Here is a 20,384-nt window from a genome sequence, read left to right on the forward strand (position 1 = left end):
AGTCCTTTTTAGTGGTGTGCACAGAGCAGGTGCCTGTTGGTTCGAAGCGGGGATAGCTTTAAGGACTGGGGAGAGTGCTCACACACCCCATATTCCCCCTACCAGCGCTGTCATTGAGATTGGTCCCATGGGGCAGCAGTGTTGTCTCCTTGCTGCCCCAGTGTATGTCAGACCAGGAGCACTTGGAGCGTGTGCGCACGCACACTGAGCACTTCTGGTCTGACCTACAGCAGGGCGGTAAGGAGGTATGCTGCTGCACCGTGGGACCAGTTTCAATGACAGCGCCGGTAGGGAGTCAATAGCATCCTCCCCAGTCCTTAGAACTATTCTCCCTGCCCCCACCTTCAAACCACCAGACCTCCGAACTAGTTCATACACCTCCCTAGTTTTTTGCTCTGCAAACGTATTAAATCCCTCCCATTTAGACTGGCATGTAACAGACATGCCATTGGGCAGTTGCCTTTATTTGGTACTGGCACAGGCACTCTCCCATATTAGGCTGATTACAGATATTTATGCAAGTGAGAGAAGTGCTTTCCATGCCTATTCAGGGGAAGAGCAGACAGATTGCAGCTGCTAGTCATTTTTTTTTTTTTAATGGGGTGGGGAGAGATCCCTTTCTCTGTCATGTGTGTTTTTTTAAGCTGTTTGAAAAAATCAGGTTTTATTAAATCTGGTATTTAAATCAGATATTAAGTTTATTTCCAAGAATGGAGACAAGAACATTGAGGTTACTTTTTGGCAGGGGAGGAGACTGCAAATTGTTCTCTAGTAATTTCTGTGGGAATTGACATCCTTTTTCTATAGAAAAGAGGATTCTCACAGATCCTGAGTAACTTTGAAAAAGAAGCAGCTCTTTAAGGTAAGCATGTGCACGAACTTTTGGGGAAATTAAAATGGGAACTTTAAGAAAAAGAACAGGTCCTTACCTGCTCTCCACTGCCCCATTCAGCTTCCTGCTGGGGTAGCACACCTCCCAATAATCCCCAGTGTGGTGGCAGCATGCACATTTGTGGACCTGCTTGCCTTTTTCTTAACGTTCCTGTTCAAATTTCCCAAAACGTACTTGAACTGTGGTTTGAGCCATGGTTTGTGCACACCATTACTTTAATGAAGTAGGTGCTTATTTAAGTAGCACTGTTGCCACTAGGGAAGTGTATTTTCTTACATCAGTGCTAGAACAGTTTTCTGAGAGAGCCTATACTGTTCAGCCAGTGTGTGGAGTTCATATGCTTGACTCAATCTCTCTTATGTACTTTAAAAAAACCCTAGCAGGACAGCAGACAAGCTACAATCCTCCCCATCATCTAGCTTTCAGTGTAGGTTTTTTGTTTTTTTGCCCAAGGAAGGTAAGTAGGATTTCTACTGCTTGCCCTGTTTTGTGATGGCTCTTTAAAGTAACCCATCAGCAACTGCTAGCTTTCATAGGCTAAAGCCCTGTTGAAAACTGAATGGAAAGCCACTGCTTTGCATGTTAACTTCAAGAGGATTTTCCGTCACACCACAGCATAGAGGAGAAAGGTCTGTGGCTGTTTTTTCTGTGAGAACACTTGTTACCACAGGAAACCCATTTATAGTTTCACACACGTCCTTCCCCTTCTAGCCAGCTATTCCTTTTAAATAACCCCCATGAAAAGTTTTCTTCTTGAAACCTACACCAGCCTTTACAAGATAAACCAAGACCATATAGGTTCTAACACTGAACAGTTCTCATAGATCTGGACATCTCCAACTGGAGTGTCACAGCACACTAGCTGGTAAATTGCACTGACTTAGTCATAAACAAGAAGTTGTTCCAGTAAGAACTAATTAGCCAGCTTGCCTTTCACTGTCTACAATGGGACTAAATTTGGTTCAAAGCGAGGTCCACAAGTTAGATCTCTTGCACCTCAAATGTTCATGTGTCTGCCATCACGGATTGGCATGGATGACATTACAAACTATATCACTGAGGTCTCCCTACAGCTGTACCAAATTTGGTTCAATTTGATTAAGCAGTTTATAAGTTAGCCCACTTGTGCCTCAAAAATCTGTGTCCACTGTCTTGAATCAGGGTGGATGACATCATAAACTACACCATATAGTCTCTACAACTGCACCCATTTTGGTTCATATTGGTCCAGGCATTGCAAAGTGGGTAGGAGACACACAATACTGTGTGATCTCATAAGCCTACTGGAAAGTAGGCAGGGATTTAAACTCCACATTTGCAGGCAACTCTGCCTATAATGCACTGGGATATGTATAAGACATGCACAGCAGCACTTTGTGTGTTGGAGAACTGGAGGGTGTGTGTCTACTAGAGGAGCAATATGCTTTTTTATTATTAGAGAGTGCCTCTTAAGTATGCCCACGGTGGTGTAATCTGCCCTGGGTCAGGCCATGACCTAGTTGACTAAAGAAAGATGTAGAGGATTACTAGTCCAGTAGTAGTGCAGCCAGACATAGGAGCATGATCAAAACTAGTTTGCACTATGTCTGGCTGTACTACTGGACTAGTAATCCGCTACATCTTTGGTCAACTAGGTCAAAGCCTGACTGACCCAAGGTAGATTACACCATGTGCATTCTTAAAAGCAAGCATGAAGGATGACTGATGGACATGTTTTGTATACAGATAGAAGCGGCTTCCAGTTTTGGAGGGGAAATATCCTCTAAAGGGATCAAGTGCCATTATATATCAACATCCTTGATGTTCAACAGATGGACAATATCAGATTTGAAAATGTAACTACAGCTAGCAAATTGAGTGGTATTCAGAGGCTACAAGAACCTTGCACAAAGCTTTCACTGTTCCAGGGAGTCACCTTCTACCTCTCCCTGCAACTCTACTGTTGGCACTGATTCACAAGAAAACCCTGCTGAGCTCCAGCCACATCTTTTAAAAAAAACCCACACAATGCTAGTGGCACTTTTGGAACAGTTTATTAAAGCAATTTATAGGGAGAAATAGCTGAATATTTCTGGAAACAGTGATGCAAGACAAGCCAGCAGCCAGAGGTCACTTCCCTGCAAATGTTACTTGGACTCAGGAGCACCCTTCTTCAGACTGTTTTCTTCCCCAACCGCCAAGAACTAAGCCAAGAGGTTGAAGAAGAAATGAAAAGTAGGTTCATACACACAAAGAAGGCACAAAAATTTTAAGGATAAACTGGAGGAGACTTCCACGGGAGAAGCTAGTGGTGATCTTCAGCCGCTCAGTACCATCCGCACCAACTCTGTGGAGAGAACAGAATGTGTGAGAGAAAACTACAGGAAAAAAGAGAACAACATGGCCAGGCTAATCCTACTGGGGGAACGGGACCTGCCAGAACGTGGGGATTCGGAGGTTACAAGAGACACCAGTGTTCTCTCTTTCCATAGACCCTGTAGCTATCAACCACATTAGACACAAGTATTATGGAGGAACAGCATAAAGAGAGACAGCTCACTCCTACTAGCTGGGCCCTAGGGAGACACAGTATCACTTCCTGATGAAATCTGCTGATGAACATTAAAGTTCTGCAGGTGCATTTTGGGAGCTGCAGTTTCCTTGCCAAAGTTGGATTTCAAGATGTCATCTCCACCCCTCACACCCTAATGGAATTCTGGTTAAAAACTATGCACCCACCCCTGTACTGGGGCTCTACTTACAACCAATCCACAGTCCCACCACATCAATTAAAACAAAACATACCCACTTCCAATACAAGCAATTCAAAACTAAGAGACAAGAAAACAAAAAAGGCAACATGGGCAGAAGGGATTATGGCTGTTTCTAAAACTAGTTGCCAGGCATTAGAATTCTGAAGTTGATCCTATAAAGATATTCTGCTTTCTGCAGAGTGGAAAGTAGTTGGAGAGACACTCAGCTACAGCAAAGAAGGGACTCAGCTTCCTGGCTGAGCCTACCTAGGTAGAGGGGAGGGGGAGAAATAAGAGAGGCAGGCAGGCAGCAGCCACAGCACAGGCCCCTAAAGAAAGACTGTCCAATTAACCTTCAGTTCAGGTAGTAATTTGTTCAGTGGATGGCAGGATGAAGGCAATAAATACTGGCAGATTGCTGTACAACACTGATCAGCTGAAAGGATTTGCCGAGTTACTTTATATTGTGATTCTGTCATTCCACACAAGAGATTCAATTCTCATATTAACAATGGTGTACAGAGTGATAGTAGTCACCTAATGGCGCAGCAGGGAAATGACTTGACTAACAAGCCAGGGGTTACCGGTTTGAATCAACAGCAATATAGGAAGATGCTGAAAGGCACCATCTCACACTGCGCGGGAGATGGCAATGGTAAACCTCTCCTGTATTCTACCATAGAAAACCACAGGGCTCTGTGGTCACCAGGAGTTGACACCGAAGAAACACTTTATCTTACAGAGTGCTACAGTGAGGGAAATAAGTATTTGATCCCCTGCTGATTTTGTCCGTTTGCCCTCTGACACAGAAATGACCAGGCTATAATTGGAATGGTAGGTTTATTGTAGCTGTGAGAGACAGAACAACAACAAACAAACCCTCAAAAGCCCAGTGCCCAAAAGTCAGCGATGGATTTGCATTGTAGTGAGGGAAATAAGTATTCGATCCCTTCACAAAAGATGTCTTAGTACTTGGTGGCAAAACCCTTGTTGGCAATCACAGAGGTCAGACGTTTCTTGTAGTTGGCCACCAGGTTTGCACACAACCCAGGAGGGATGTTGTCCCACTCCTCTTTGCAGATCCTCTCCAAGTCAGAAAGGTTTCGAGGCTGATGTTTGGCAACCCGAACCTTCAGTTCCCTCCACAGATTTTCTATGGGATTAAGGTCTGGAGACTGGCTGGGCCACTCCAGGACCTTCATGTGCTTCTTCTTGAGCCACTCCTTTGTTGCCTTGGCTGTGTGTTTGGGGTCACTGTCATGCTGGAATACCCATCCACGACCCATTCTCAATGCCCTGGCTGAGGGAAGGAGGTGCTCACCCAAGATCTGATGGTACATGGTCCCGTCCATCGTCCCTTCGATGCGGTGAAGTTGTCCTGTCCCCTTAGCAGAAAAACATCCCCAAAGCATAATGTGTCCACCTCCATGTTTGATGGTGGGGATGGTGTTCTTGGGCTCATAGGCAGCATTCCTCCTCCTCCTCCACACACGGCGAGTTGAGTTGATGCCAAAGAGCTCGATTTTGGTCTCATCTGACCACAACACTTTCGCCCAGTTTTCCTCTGGATCATTCAGATGTGCATTGGCAAACTGCAGACGAGCCTGTACATGTGCTGCCTTGAGCAGGGGGACCTTGCGGGCACTGCAAGATTTCAGTCCTTCACAGCGTGTGTTACCAATTGTTTTCTTGGTGACTATGGTTCCAGCTGCCCTGAGATCATTGACAAGTTCCCCCCGTGTAGTTCTGGGCTGCTTTGTCACCGTTCTCATGATCATTGCAACTCCACGAGGTGAGATCTTGCATGGAGCCCCAGACCGAGGGAGATCAACAGTTATTTTGTGTTTCTTCCATTTGTGAGTTATCGTGCCAACTGTAGTCACCTTCTCACCAAGCTGCTTGGCGATAGTCTTGTAGCCCAGTCCAGCCTTGTGCAGGTCTACAACCTTGTCCCTGACATCCTTCGACAGCTCTTTGGTCTTGGGCATGGTGGTGAGTTTGGAAGCTGAGTGACTGCTTGCTTCTATGGACAGGTGTCTTTTATACAGGTACTGTAACAAGCTGGGATTAGGAGCACTCCCTTACAGAGGGTGTTCCTCATCTCAGCTCGTTACCTGCATATAGTGAAAAGACACCTGGGAGCCTGAAATCTTGCTGGTTGATAGGGGATCGAATACTTATTTCCCTCACTACAATGCAAATCCATCGCTGACTTTTGGGCACTGGGCTTTTGAGGGTTGGTTTGTTGTTATTCTGTCTCTCACAGCTACAATAAACCTACCATTCCAATTATAGCCTGGTCATTTCTGTGTCAGAGGGCAAACGGACAAAATCAGCAGGGGATCAAATACTTATTTCCCTCACTGTATATTCAGAGTTGCATATATATAGGCTCAGCCTCTTAAAAGTCTCAGGGTGCATCTTCTAGAAAAGATGTTAGAAAGTATTTTGTTGAGTGAAGGTGTGTGTGCCAGGTGTGGAAGAGAAAACTGACTGAACACTGGGCTCAATGCATCTGAAGTCCTCTTCAAGGCCCTGCACCTGTCCACCTCCTACTTGTCCTATACAGGACATCTCCACTCCTCCTGTTTGCTCTCTAGAATTGTCACTGATGCAAAACTGTCCAAGTTCTCTGTATATATGCAGTGGGGAAGAACTCTACCACCACCAGGCAGATTTAGAGAAAGTTCACTCTGTTCACGTGAGGAATTCCCGAGTACACATCTCCAAGTGCACCTCCTCTCCTCTGCACCCTTCATTCTGCAAGGGAGGTGCTATTTTGTACCGTCTCTCACAGCAGGGATGGCCTGAAGTCAGGCCTTCCCCATGGTGGTTCCTGCGCTCCGAAATGGTCGAGCCTATAGGAGCACATTTGGACATTCTTTGTTGGCATTTTAGGAAGGTATGTTAGTCTGGCCAAATGCAAACTGAATCAATTTTCCTTTGCACCTGGAACTCTTATTTTTAGAGGAGTTTCAAAATAAGCTCTTTTAAAAATGCTTCTCCACCCCTCTGCTCCCAGTTTGGGATCTTGGTTTTAAACTAGGGTTTATTTTAATGTTCCATACCACTTTGGTGGCAGAGGACATGATATCTGAATTTAGGAATGAGTAGCCTTAGAACAGAGCCTGAGGTTGCTTCATTGCCTCAGGCAAGGGACTCCAAGCACTGCCCTTCTCAGCAACTTCTACTTTAAAAAGAAGTACAGATTAAATCATTTATCAGTATTGAGGTGAGGGGCAAGGGAAGAGCGCTTCCGCCATTTGAAGCAATACTGTGAAAGGCCAGCTTTAGCCTGGGCGCCATGACCGGGCAGAGCAGAATCAGTGTCCTATTCTAAATCTGTACTCTTCTGTCACTAAGGATGGGGGAAATCTTAAAAAGCTACATAGAGATTGTGGTCCAAGAAGCCATCACCCCAGGCCCAGCTAGTGGCTTTAGAGATGCTACATGCTATACATAGACAGGGCTGGCATATGGAATAGGAGATGGGTCTCCTGTACCTTTAAGAGATGCACAGAAGAGGGAATTTCAGCAGGTGCAGCTTTTCTCCTCCTGAGTGACAAGCTGCTCCCACTGAAATTCCCTCTTCTGTGCATCTTTTAAAAGGTACAAGAGACCCATCTCCTACTCCATATGGCAGACCTGTACAGAGACCGCTCCCTTCTACAGGCAGCCGCCCTCTGATCACTCACACATGCCAAGCTGGAAGCCTAGCTGTACCTGGATAAAGCTGCAGCTATTCCCAAAATCCTAGCAGCTGGACAGAGTGCCAGTGTAGTCATGGAGACTGCTATCAGTGGTATGTTTACACAGTCTGGTCTCAGGAATAGGTGGTTTAGGGCTATGGGAGTATTAATGACTTGTTGCAATGCTGGCTCCAGCAACCTCAGGCAGCAAGGCTCCTAGTGGGGGCCCCACTGCCATCCATCAGAGCCTCTTGGGCATGCTACTTGTCCTCAGTTGCCACCACCAGCCTATACCCCCTTTCCCCAAGAGTGGACTTAAAAACATAAAGGAAGAGGAGAAGGAGCAGCTGCCACTCACTCACTCCTCCCATGGGAATGGAGACTGGGCTCATGGTCCCAATGCCCAGAAGACAGCAGGGTGGGAAGGGAGAGAAAGAGAGCTGCTGCTTCTTGTTTTGAGCTCTTCTGTACTGAAGAATGGATTGCAGAAGACTTCATCTAAAACTAAAGGCTGCTAGAGCTGTGGAGATTCCCAGCAGATAAGCTTTTCTCCTCAGAGAGCAACCAACACGTTTCTCATTCTCCATGCAACCAGGAAATACATGTAGGTCAGAGAGGCCCTCAGGAGTGACGGCACAGAGGAAAGCCAACTGGGAAATGCAGGAGGTGTTTCAAGTGGCCCTTACTTTGACTGAATAGGGGCGAGGGAAGCGTACCAAGTTTTCCTCCTGGTCATCGACAGGAGCATTAAGGCATGCTACACACTGGACAGTGGAGATGGGACAAGCCCACCTTCCTGGCCTCAATACTCTGACAGCGTGCCAGGCTTCAGCAGACTCTCCCCCTGCCCCCACCGCTGTCCTCACACTGCCACCAACACCCCTATCCTGAGCACTGCGAGGTTAACACAGGCACAGTCTTGCTTTAACCAGTCAGAGCCGCCTCATTTCCCCAGCCACCCTTGCTTGGATTATAGATATACAGAGAGTCAGCTACATGCAGAGACATGCTGGAAGATGGGGAGAAACGGAGGAAAATACTGAACAAAAAGGGATGGGAGGAAAAAATAATAAGTAGAGAGCGCAAACCAAAGTCTTCCTTTTTTTTTGGTCAACAAAAAAAGGAGGCTATTTTTAAGAGTAGGTTCGGAGGAGGCGTACCCCGTTCGAATTCACCCTGACAAGATGTGTCTCACAAATGCTGTAGAAAGGAAGAAACATCAAAATTGATCAAGCAAATGAACAAACAAAACCAGACACATGGAACATCACCAAACACATCCCACTTGAGGTGCACAACATCAGGATGACTTGCACTTTTCATAGCATTTGACTTCACAACATCAAATACACACACACACACACAGGGTAGTGCTATGCTCACATGAAGCCTTTGCTCCAAGAGACTCGGACACATACAACACAGCTTGACATAAATATGAAATCAGCCCCTCTGGTAGAACTAAGCGCCACACCACTTCTCACAAATTAAGAAGGGATCTGTAGACTTGCACAACATGCAAAGCTACAGAATAGAAGTTCACCACAGGTGAATACTGCCTTGTGTGTTTAGAGACAAGCCACAAGGATGAATAACTGGAGAAGAACCGAGGACAGACTGCAAGGCCTGCACAAAATATCAGCTCCTCACCTCAGTGAGCCAAGCCCACAGATCTCCCCAGCTGCAAGGAGTCGTCAGGCAGATACATTTTTAAGAAGTCACTACAGCTAGCAGCTCTGTAGTGAGGTTCTCTTCATTCAGACATGGAGATGCATCCAGCCTGTGCTTAAGGAACACATGGGCTTATTGACAGTACCTCCCAAAGCCATATCTTCTTCATCTCCCCATGAATAAGACAGGAGATTCCCTCAGTGCAAGAGGTTAACAGTAACTGCAGAGCCCTGCAGCCAACATCTTGGCCCCTCACCTTCATAGTTAATGCAACCATTGCTATCTTCGTGGCCAGCCACAAGCATCTCTACTTCTTCCTCAGTCATTTTCTCTCCTGCAAGAAACAGAAGTAGATTTAAGGAGGTTTGGCACAACAGAAAAAACCATAGGCCATTTTGCAAACACACAGGATGAAAAAGCAGAGTATTAACCAAATGGATCCGTGCAACACACCCCAAAGTATGAGGAAGATACCATACAAGTTTAAAACAGTCACCAAAAAGGCACCTGTGCAAGTGGGCATGCAGAAAGATTGGCCTGGCAACTCCTTCTGCAACATCTAGGAACATCTCAGGAAAGAGCACACGTTCAGCCAGCCATTTCATTGCAGTGTTAAGAGTGGCTCCGAACAGAAAAGGAACAGTTTTCTGTCATTGCAGTGAATGAGGAAAGCCCCTGCATTTATGGGAGCCCCAGAGTGGATTGGGAAACCAAGAAGCTTAAGCCAACAGGTTTCTGAACACCACCCCAACAACAGCTTCAACAATAACAAGCTTCCTTATGATAACTGGGGCTTCCAAACTCATAAAGCATGCATGAATCCTGGGAAATGAAAATACTCAAGTACTGACATATTGTGCTTCCCAGTCCTAGAGTGGATGAGGAAGACACAAGGGATACATACAGTTATCCATCCCTAGACACTCAAGAGCATTTATACTAGGAAAAGGTACATTTGTTAAAACTGAAGCAAGATGGATTTTAACCAAGACCTCTTACAGGTGGCTGCAACATGGGCCTCCTAGTGGTCTGTCATCCAAGGGAATTTTTCCTTTCCTTCCTGCTTCCTGCCAGGTTAATGGCTAATCTCCCTGACCGGTCTAAACCAGTTCTGCAACACGAGGGAGACTTTCTTTTCCTTTGCTTGAGAAGCAGACTGGCTGGTTTAAAAGTCTTTAATTTTCCAAACCCAGAAAGCTAAAAAACGGTTCTGATAAACCCAGAAGTTCTGGTAGGTTAATATCGCTGCCACCAAGTACTCCAAGACTTGCAGAGGACCAGACCATTAGACCGAGTGCTTTAATCCAAGGTCCCTATGTAACTGGGTATTGGGCAAATACAAAAATCTGCTCCCCCTTGCTAACAGGCAAGAATAAAACCAATTGTTGTCCCAGGCATCTGCCTGCATGTAGAGTGAATTGTTAATTTGGCTCAGTTACTACAGACTGGTTCCATCTGAGGCTTTTAGCTTTGTAGAAACACTCAAAAATACTTCGCTGGTTACAAGAATACTTCAACATCACCCAGATCTTTTGTGGGAGGTACAAAATGGAAATTACTCAGTTGCAAAGAACAGATATTTAGGACAATGCAAAGCACACACACAAAAGCTAAATAAATTCCTGATAAATTGTATGACTAAACAAACTGTTCCCTAGCTTAAATTCCTGAAGCCAAAATCCTGGCTTCTTGTTCTTGAACTTACTCCTGATGAGAATCAAGCCTCCTGCAGATCTCTCACCATGAGGCAGAGATTATCCTGCAGCCTCCGCCATAAGAACATAGGAAACTGCCATATACTGAGTCAGACCATTGGTTTATCTAGTTTAGTATTGTCTTCACAGACTGGCAGCAGCTTCTCCAAGGTTGCAGGCAGGAATCTCTCTCAGCCCTATCTTGGAGAAACCAGGGAGGGAACTTGAAGCCTTCTGCTCTTCCCAGATTGGCTTCATCTCCTGAGGGGAATATCTTGCAGTGCTCACACATCAAGTCTCCCAGTCATGTGCAACCAGGGCAGACCCTGCTTAGCTATGGGGACAAGTAATGCTTGCTACCACAAGACCAGCTCACTTCATGTTAGTCTGCACTCTCTGCCCAGACTTCCTTTCTTGTTCCCAGAATTCCCAGCAACAGCTCTCCTGTCCCACCCACCTGGTGGATTGATTGGTCGAGCGCTGGAGATGACCAGACTGTTAGTCAAGACAGATTCACTTCCTGTTAACCCTTTAGAGGGAGGGGAAAATATTCACTACAGAAGTACAGGATTTTATGCTGTGTTCTGAAAAGAGAGCAATGTCTAGCACTGAAAAGCCAGGTCTTTGGGGTTCTATCCTTGGCTCTGTCACTGCAAGAGCTATGACCATTCGTCCCTGTCACACCACAATATGTTCTGAAGGACCATCCCCCAGCCCCCTCAAAAAAGAGAAAGCTAAGAATGGCTTCAGTTACTAGACTTACAAGAGATCAAGAAGCCACTTCAGTATGAGCAATCATAATCCAACCATACCTAGAGTTACAAGAACGTGACGTATCTCTGCTCCCATGACTGTGCCATTCCCTTCTTTGTCGAAGACCCTCAGCCCCTCCACGTAATCCTCGAAGCAGCCCTGATCCTTGTTCTTGGCAATGGTTTGCATCATGGGTAGGAACTGTTCAAAGCTCAGAGTTTTCACATTCATTTCTAAAGAGAGCACAAGGGGCAGGTTGGTAAGGAAGAGAGAGGTGTTAAGGACCATTGCTCCTGTCATGTGGTTCCAGTGATCAGAAAGTAGGAGAGTGTCTCTTACTCCTCCTGCTTCTGAGCTGGTCTCCAGGCATTCTAAGTAGGTACAGAAAATGAAAATAAGCCTGGACTTTTATATAAAGTTTTTAAAAAGAATATTCTGCACAAGGTAACCTGAACTCGACACAAATAAAAGCTGTGTTTTATGGCATGTAAGAGTTTGCTCATTTTTCTGGACATAGGGAAGAATAAAGAGTTAAGGAGGCCATCAATGCTCCACTGGAAGTCTCAAGCCGCAGTTCGTCTGGCAAGTTTCATCCACATACCTGCAAGCCTGAACACTTTCATTTGTTTAACGACAAGACATCGTTGGAATTTGTCAGGTTCTACATCCAAGAATTACCAGACTTGTGTAGTTCAATTCTAAAATCTCTGGTTTAAAATCCCACCCTACCCCTTTCCCCCCAGGGAGATTAAAAAACCCACAGCTGTTACAGCACAAGAGGCACTCACCATCACTCTTGGGGTTCCCCAGAACTTTCATGACCTCAGCATTGGTGGGATTCTGGCCCAGGGCCCTCATCACATCTCCACACTGACTATACAGGATCTTGCCATCTCCAGTTCTGTCAAAGAGCTGGAAAGCTTCCTTGAACTCTGCAGAGTAACAGCAGACAAAGAGGTAAGAATCACACACATACTCTAATCACTCCACATTTTTTACCCAACAAATATCACCTTTAAAAACAACAACAACAACAACAAAACAACAGAGGGGCATTCCATGTTCTCTCTATAGCAGGGGCCCAGTAATCTTCTCTTTGTTTTCCCAGCACTAGAGTTTCTGTGGTTCACATTCACAAAATCTTGACACAATAATGCATATAAGATCTCTTGATGGAAACTAGTTATGCCCAGTGTTCCCTGTAAAAGTGGTTTTAGTCAACAATTCCTATCATCCCCAGCCACTGCAGCTGGGAATGATGGGAGTTGTAGTCAACAACATCTGGGAATCCCCATTGCAGAGAACTCTGGTTATGACTTTAACTGTTAAGAGATCCAGAATACAGATCCCAGTTTTTGCCTCTCTAGACTTGGATCTAGGGATTCAAGTCTGCTATCCCTTTGACAAGAAATCACAGGGTGGCTTTGAGAAAGTCACTGGCCCCCGTTTCCCACCCCCAATTTTAACAAGAAAATAGTAGGATAAACACACAATTTGTCACTGAGAACACTTTTGATATGCAAGTAGAAGGGATATGCAAGCAAGAGCCTTGCCTCTTATCTATCTCTTAAGGTTAAGGCCATGGTTTTAAAAAACAAAACAAAAAAACTTTAACCTTTCTAAAGAAGATGACCAAGAGGGAAGCATCAAAAGAAAGCAAATGGGTAGCTGAGGCAGCAGAAGCAGCATCTATGAACACAAAGAGAGCCTGGCAATAATTTTAAGAATGTTTCTTACAGGCTTTAACCCAAAACCTTACAATCACCATAGAAAGAGAAGTTTATTCTCCACTGTGTGTTCATTCAAGAGCTAGCCATATGGGTGGTTGTGGAGAAGGAAAAAAGTATTTTCACTCCCAACATTGGAATAAGGATTAGGAAAAGATTTAAATGCATCCAAGAGAGCCAGCGTGGTATAGTGGTTAGAGTGCTGGACTAGGACCAGGAAGACTCAAGTTCAAATCCCCATTCAGCCATGAAACTAGCTGGGTGACTCTGGGCCAGTCACTTCTCTCTCTCTCTAACCTACTTCACAGCGTTATTGTGAAAGAGAAACTCAAGTATGTAGTACACTGCTCTGGGCTCCTTGGAGGAAGAGCGGGATATAAATGTAAAATAATAATAATAATAATAATAAATTGGTGTGACCATAAAATTCAAAAAGTTGAAGAAAATGAAGATGTAAAAATACTATGGGACTTCCAACTACAGACAGACAAACATCTGCCACATAATACACCAGATATAACTGTAGTTGAGAAGAAAGAAAAACAAGTTAAAATAATTGACATAGCAATACCAGGGGATAGCAGAATAGAAGAAAAAGAAATAGAAAAAACAACAAAATACAAAGATCTACAAATTGAAGTTGAAAGGCTGTGGCAGAAAAAGACCAAAATAATCCCAGTGGTAATTGGCGCCCTGGGTGCAGTTCCAAAAGACCTTGAAGAGCACCTCAACACCATAGGGGCCACAGAAATCACCATCAGCCAATTACAAAAAGCAGCTTTACTGGGAACAGCCTATAATCTGCGACGATATCTATAACAGCAAGAACACTGACAATAAAATTCAGCCATCCCAAGTCCTTGGGAAGGACTCGATGTCTGGATAAAAACAAACCAGTCAATAACACCTGTCTGACTGTGTAAACAAAAACAAAAAATAATAATAATAGCTTCACTCTCCAGCTGTTTCTTCCCATAAGCTTGGTAATCAATCACCTATTATCAGATATCAGGAAGCATACTCTGCCTGGAACACAGTTCATTCTAAGCAGGATCCAGTTTCCCCAGCTACAGAGTTGAGATAATAGAAGCCTTAAAGTAACCAGATCTGCATAGAAAAACAAGGGTAGCCAAAAGGCCCAAGAGAGGAGCGACATACCTAAGACTGGGAAAGAGAAAGGGCTTGGTAGGTTCTTAACAGCACAAGTTTTCATACACTACTATATACTCTAATGCCAAAATTGATTCAGACAGCAAGCATACACGGGCAATTTGCATTTTAGAAGAAAATGCCTTAGCTAAATATTCCTTTTAAAGCAATGCACTTGGACGTCTACCATCAGGTTGCCCAATGAGAAGGGAAATTATAGTCCCTGCCAAGATCCTGCTTCACACAGTTAAGTCTTTGTATCCATCTGTCCACCTGAAGGACAGCCACTTTGAGGTCCTTGAAGCAGTGACCAGGAAGGTTAAAGCACTCACCCTATTTGTTTATTAGCATTTCCGCTTGCGTGTCACATGATATGTTCCCATTCAAGCTCCCTTAAACAGCAGCCAGTCTGGCCTATGCAGCTGGACACTGATGACAAGACATCACACACAACTTTCAAGAAGCTGCATGTCTAGGAATCTTGAATGTTGTAGACTGCAATGTCATAGAAGCCAAGCTTTTAAGTCTTTAACTTTCCATCAAGTGTTTAGCTTATGCCCTTCACATTGTTGCAACATCTTGCACCTGGATGCTGGTGTCCTATAATAATTTAGACGCCAGTGAGCAATAGAGTCAAGGGTGGTGTCTCCCATCATTGGTCTTCCAACTTCTGCTTCTTCATCACAGTCAAAGATGAACTATAGGTCTCTCTTTTTTTTTAATCTGTTGCAGCACCTTTATACTCAGGTTCAAGCCCTGGCATATGGGGCTAGGAAGATACCTCTGTCTGAAATCCTGGAGAACTGCTGCCAGTCACTGCAGAGACAATACTATGCTGGATGGACCACCAATCTGACTCAGTAGAAGACAGCTTCATGTATCCATATGTACAGGGGAAGGGCTGTAGCTCAATGGTAGAGTACCTGGTTTGTGTGCAGAAGATCCCAGGTAGTTCTCCAAGGTTTCAGGTAAAGACAAGACAATACTGAGTTAAACGGACCAGTTATCTGACTCAATACAAGGCTGTTGCATATGCCCAACTTAAAGTTTAATCAGGGGAATTCTTGCTGCATTTCACACATGGTTTGTTTTTGCAGAAGTTGCTCTCAAGGGATGAAAATTGCCTTTGCCATTGGTTTGAACATAGGAACTGCCTCATACAAATCAAACCACTAATCTACTAGGTCAGCATTGCCAGTTCTAATTGGCAGCAGCTCTCCATTGTCAGAGGCAGAGATTTATTTATTTTTACCAAGAATGCCAGAAGTTGAACTAGAGACATCCTACAAGCAGAACATATGCTCTACCTCCATGCTATGGCCCCTCCCCTTAAGATTATCCAAGGTACAGGCCTCCATACCTGATCCCCACAAGCACAGCCTGTCCACAATTTGTCTACAGCCCAAGAATGCTTGTCAAGAGGCTTTCCAAGTATGTCCTTGTTTCTATCACTGTTGGGTATACAATGGCTCTCATGAGCTGCAAGTGACTGGATGAAGAGAGGAGAGAGTGATCAGCCAATTCCCTGAATAAGGTACTAGAAGGTGAAGTTTCTTGCGATTCCTCATCATAGGTCCAAATGATGTAACTCTCTCAGTGCCGCTATTTGCATGTCTGATTGAGAAAATGAACTCTTGGATTTACTATGACCAGCTTAATTCTATGTGTAGTAGCCTTATAGTATTTTTTTTTCTTTCTAAAACAGAGTTTCTCAATATTTTCCACGTATACAAGTGGAGTTAAATAGCAGCCACTCAGTCACGAAGATGCTAACATGCTGCAGTGCCATACGTATCTGTTTTAAGGATTATCTCCTTCACAGGTTCCAAAGATGCTTTTACCTAGCCACAAGTTCTGCAACAGCCAATTGCTCTGGACATTCAGCTAGAGATGTTTGCGTGTTAATTACATCAAAGCCTCCCACCTAGCAGGAAGCACTAGGGTAATCTTCGCCTCTAAAGGCTAGGTCATACCCCTCCCCTATAGCTATGGCAGTGCCACCTGAACTAACTGCAAATCTCATTTGAGCCAGACAAGGGTTAGTTGGAGGACAGTCTGCGAGTTAAAGCAATACAAGCCATTCCCGATTTGACAGAAGGAAGGCACCAGAAAGAGTCAAATCTAGATGTCACAACCTCATTGCCACATTGGCCCTCTCCTTCCTGTTCTGAACTTGATGAAAGTGTGTTTTCCTTCTACCATATCTGTAGTTAGCAGACAAGGCACTCTGAAAAGGGTGCCAACGATGGCTTTGTTACAAGCAGCAGCACAGACAGCTCAGTTTGACAGTGTTCAGCTGGCATCAACCATTCATGCACCTTTTAAACCTGAATCTTCCATTAATACTGATGAGCCCTGAACTGGTTCTCTCTCTGAAATCATTTTAGCCCTGACTGGAGTACTCTAACCAACACACACACACACACCATTCTCTGCACAACCCTACATAGCCTGGGACTGGGTTGACCAAGAACCACTTTCACTGCTTGGACCTGGTGAGGAGCCTCTCAAGCCCTGCGTTCTGGTTCAACTTTGATGAAAGTGTGTTTGGTGGGTGCCAGAGACCCCTCAGTGGTGACACCTCATCAATGAAACTCTAGCCAAGCTCTTTTTCAGTGAATGGTGAAAACACTTCTGTTCTGAAGAACTTGTTACTACTTGGCTTTGTAAGTCTTTTTTATATGGTGATTGTATGAGCTTTGTTTTTTTACTGCCCTGGGAGAACTTGGTCCTGAAGGGTGAGATATACATATTTCAAGTAAGTAAGATGTGTTGAAAAAAGTGTAGCATTTCTTTTATATAGCAAATGGTAGTAGCTGTTGTTAAGTTGTAAGGTTAGTGTTACACTTCTATGGGACACTGTTCTTTTCCTTTCTCCAGATGCTCCAAAAGGCATCTTTAGTATGGTTTTGCAATATGTACTTGTGTCTGATCATCTGATTAATTAGACTTAATCAGGCTTCAAGGTATCTTTAACGCACTCAACAGCACTACTCCGAAAAAGTTTGTGTACTAGATGTTCAGGGCATGCATCCAGTAGTGCCTGACTCTGGACGAAATCAGACTTTAGGAAGAGGAGATGTCACCCCTCCCAAACGCTTTCCAAATACAGGAGGTGTAACGCACAAACTGTCACCACTGCGGATGGGGGTGTCTCCCCACTTCGCTTAGCGGGGAGGAAAATCATAACGAGCAACTGCGCTTGACAGTTGCGTCTGCTCCTCCTCCCTCCCTGGCAATGCAAGGAATGTCTCGTTTCCTTCCCCACGCCCGGGATCCCGGCTGGAATGCACTAGCGCGGCAGCGCCACACCCCGGCCTGCTCCGAAATGAGATTCTTGCCCATATAAGGAAAGAGAGAGAAAGTTCAAGCCGCGCGCGCCCGTCTTTGCCGCTTAGAAGAGCAAAGGCTCTCTCTCGTCTCCAAACACGGAGCGGAGCGAGCAAAGGGACGAAGTGGACGGCGCTGGGATCCAGCTTCTTCCAGCCGGTGTGCGATAAACACGTCCCCCTCCCCGCCCCCGCCAAGCGCGGCTGGACTGGGCGTTTGCCACCAGCGGCGGGCTGGCTCGGGAGGAAAAGAAGCAGCCATTTCCACCCGCCTTATTCAGCCCCATCCTGTGTTTGCGCAACGCTTAACCCGGGTAGTGTCGGAAAGATCTACACAGGCCTGATACGGAGGCCCTGTCCTCCGTTTTCTCTCTCTCTCTCACACACACACACACGCAGGCACCCTTCCCTCGATCCAGCTTCCAAACGAAAGCCACACGTCCTTACTGGCCTAAGAAGCCGACCGTGGAGGCCACCGGCAGATCTGGGTGGGTCCCTTCAGACTCCTTGAACCAGGAAATGCATCATGCATGAGCCATGCAGAAAAAGTCATACGAATTCCCGTGCAGAAAGAAGAGGGTGAGGACAGAAGAAAAAAGAGGCTAAAAAACACAATCAGATCAACTGGCTCAAAAAGAGAGAGACAAAGAAAAAAAGGCACTCGGGGGAAGGGCGGGGCCATTTGAAGGGGACACTTAAAATACAGAACTCCACCAGAGAGACGGGTGTGCAGTGTTAGCAACCGGCCAGGAAAGGGGTTAGTAGAAGGGAGTCGCTTGCTTCCTGCACCTCATCAGCACACACACACTAACTCACCATCCAGGAACCGTAATCAAGAGTTGGCGGGGTGGGGGTGAGAGAGAAAGAAAGGCTAGAAGAATCAGAGGAAGGAGAGAGAATTGTCACTCTAACAGGCCTCTAAGCGGATTGAGGACTCCTATTAAACCTTAAGAATGGTTTTGTAGAATTCCTCCTACGCGAACGCTGCATCCCGCCGTGTTACTCGACCCCACCGCCTGCTGCCCTTCCCCACATCCACCCCAGGTTCCTCACTCCCCAAAACCGAAGAGGGCGCATGGAAGAAAGCAGCACCTACCAGCGGTCTGATCTTCCGAGAAGTCACACTGTAAAGCAAACAAAACCACAAAAGAGCCAGTTAGCCCTGGAATTCGACGCCAACCGCCCCCAAGCTGGACATAAACATTTCTTGTCGCAGCGAACTCTTTGCAAAGAGTTCCCTGCAAGCAGGACTTCCCGCCTGTGTTCCTCCTTCAAGGTGACCCGGGATCCTGCAGCTGGCCCTAAGTGTGGCACCCTGCAGCTGCACAGAGCATCATCAACCCCGAATCCATCCCTGAAGCTTGCAGTCCAAGCTGATGAAGGAGGCACCCACCATGACTGCAGCTGCTGTCGCTCCTGCTCTGCTGGTACCAAGAACTCCCTCCTTCCGTGTGCAAGTTCTTTCTGCGGGCTAGCTCTGAGGTCACTACGCCAGCATTAGCCCCTGATTGGCTGATGGGAAAACAGAGAGGAGGAGCTCAAATGAACTCACGGTTGACGTCATGCTAACTCGCTCCTACTACCTTACTGAGGAGACAGAAGTGGGAGGAGCTACCGTACTCTCCTCTCTCACGTAAAGTGAGTGAGGCTTTTGCCTATAGATGGGTGTTGGGATGCTGCTCTCGCGTGCCGAGATTTGTCGGCTTGGCAGCTCTTTGCATTGCATGCTGGGGAAGGTAGTTTGGGGGGGTTTATTTTTTAAACAAAATCTTAGGCTGGGCTGCAGGCCTTGAGTATGGAAAACAGAGTTGCCAACTCTGACTGGAGATTCCCCCTCTGCTATATTTTTGTCATGTTATGAAGCCAGTCAAATCTAGAGGGTTGCTTTCAAGAGTCTTCTGGAGGTTGATGATGCCAATTCCTGGAGACGCCAGGGCAGGGTTGGGAACCTGGAGGAGGTCTGGCAAGGCAACCCTGCATGATGGAAAACCCTTTACAATGTTTACCAGTGGAGGCCAGTGACTGTTGTTGGAGCTGGGCATGGGGACAGTGGAGCCAGGAGTAACAACAGGCCAAGCTAACAGTACGCAGGTCCAGCGCTGAGATGATTTCAAGAGGAGTGGGGGTGGGGAGAGAATCACCAGTCTGTAGTTTTCTCCAGTCTATAAAGTTGTTGTTTGTCCCAGCCAGAATCTCCATGCACTTGGCAGCTGGCTATTTAGCGCTAACTTCACCTCTTGGTGACTATTATTATTATTATTATTATTATTATTACATTTATATGCCGCTCTTTCTCCAAGGAGCCCAGAGCGGTGTACTACATACTTGAGTTTCTCTTTCACAACCACCCTGTGAAGTAGGTTAGGCTGAGAGAGAAGTGACTGGCCCAGAGTCACCCAGCTAGTTTCATGAGGATTTGAACTCAGGCCTCCCCAGTCCTAGTCCAGCACTCTAACCACTACACCACACTGGCTCTCGAGACTAGAGGCTGTCTCTTATGTTTTGAAGCATATTTCACATATATATGTTCTACCTTTGTTTAGGAAAGTTCCCCTTGTTCCCCTTATTAGGAAAAGCCCACCTGCCCAGCAGTTGCTCTAAGTGAGACCTAGTCCTCCCTACAAGCCCTCCCTCGCTACAGAAGGATAGGACCAGTTTAGCTAGATGTGTCAGGGAGTTGTTGTTTTTCCTTTAAGTGCTTGGATCTGATTCCATGGGTCTTGTAGCTCCTGGGGAAGGGTTTTACTT

At 45.7% G+C, this 20,384-nt stretch overlaps 1 protein-coding gene across 2 annotated transcripts; it reads right to left on the reverse strand.

Moving 5' to 3' along the window:
• Window positions 1–2,909: 2,909 nt before the first annotated feature.
• On the reverse strand, window positions 2,910–19,165 carry LOC128342897 (myosin light polypeptide 6). Of its 2 annotated transcripts, XM_053291040.1 has the most exons (7): window positions 19,030–19,160; window positions 18,733–18,760; window positions 12,220–12,363; window positions 11,491–11,664; window positions 9,241–9,318; window positions 8,474–8,513; window positions 2,910–3,218 (listed from the first exon to the last, which is right to left on the reverse strand). In XM_053291040.1, exons 1-6 carry the CDS (start codon window positions 19,030–19,032, stop codon window positions 8,485–8,487), a joined length of 456 nt encoding a protein of 151 aa, XP_053147015.1. In that variant the 5' UTR covers window positions 19,033–19,160; the 3' UTR covers window positions 2,910–3,218; window positions 8,474–8,484. The 2 variants fall into 2 exon arrangements, with proteins under 2 accessions (XP_053147015.1, XP_053147014.1); XM_053291039.1 differs by lacking the exon at window positions 8,474–8,513 and having other exon boundaries at window positions 19,030–19,165.
• Between the last annotated feature and the right edge of the window lie 1,219 nt (window positions 19,166–20,384).

Source organism: Hemicordylus capensis, chromosome 2, assembly GCF_027244095.1.
Source record: "Hemicordylus capensis ecotype Gifberg chromosome 2, rHemCap1.1.pri, whole genome shotgun sequence".
In the NCBI taxonomy this organism is placed as follows: domain Eukaryota; kingdom Metazoa; phylum Chordata; class Lepidosauria; order Squamata; family Cordylidae; genus Hemicordylus; species Hemicordylus capensis.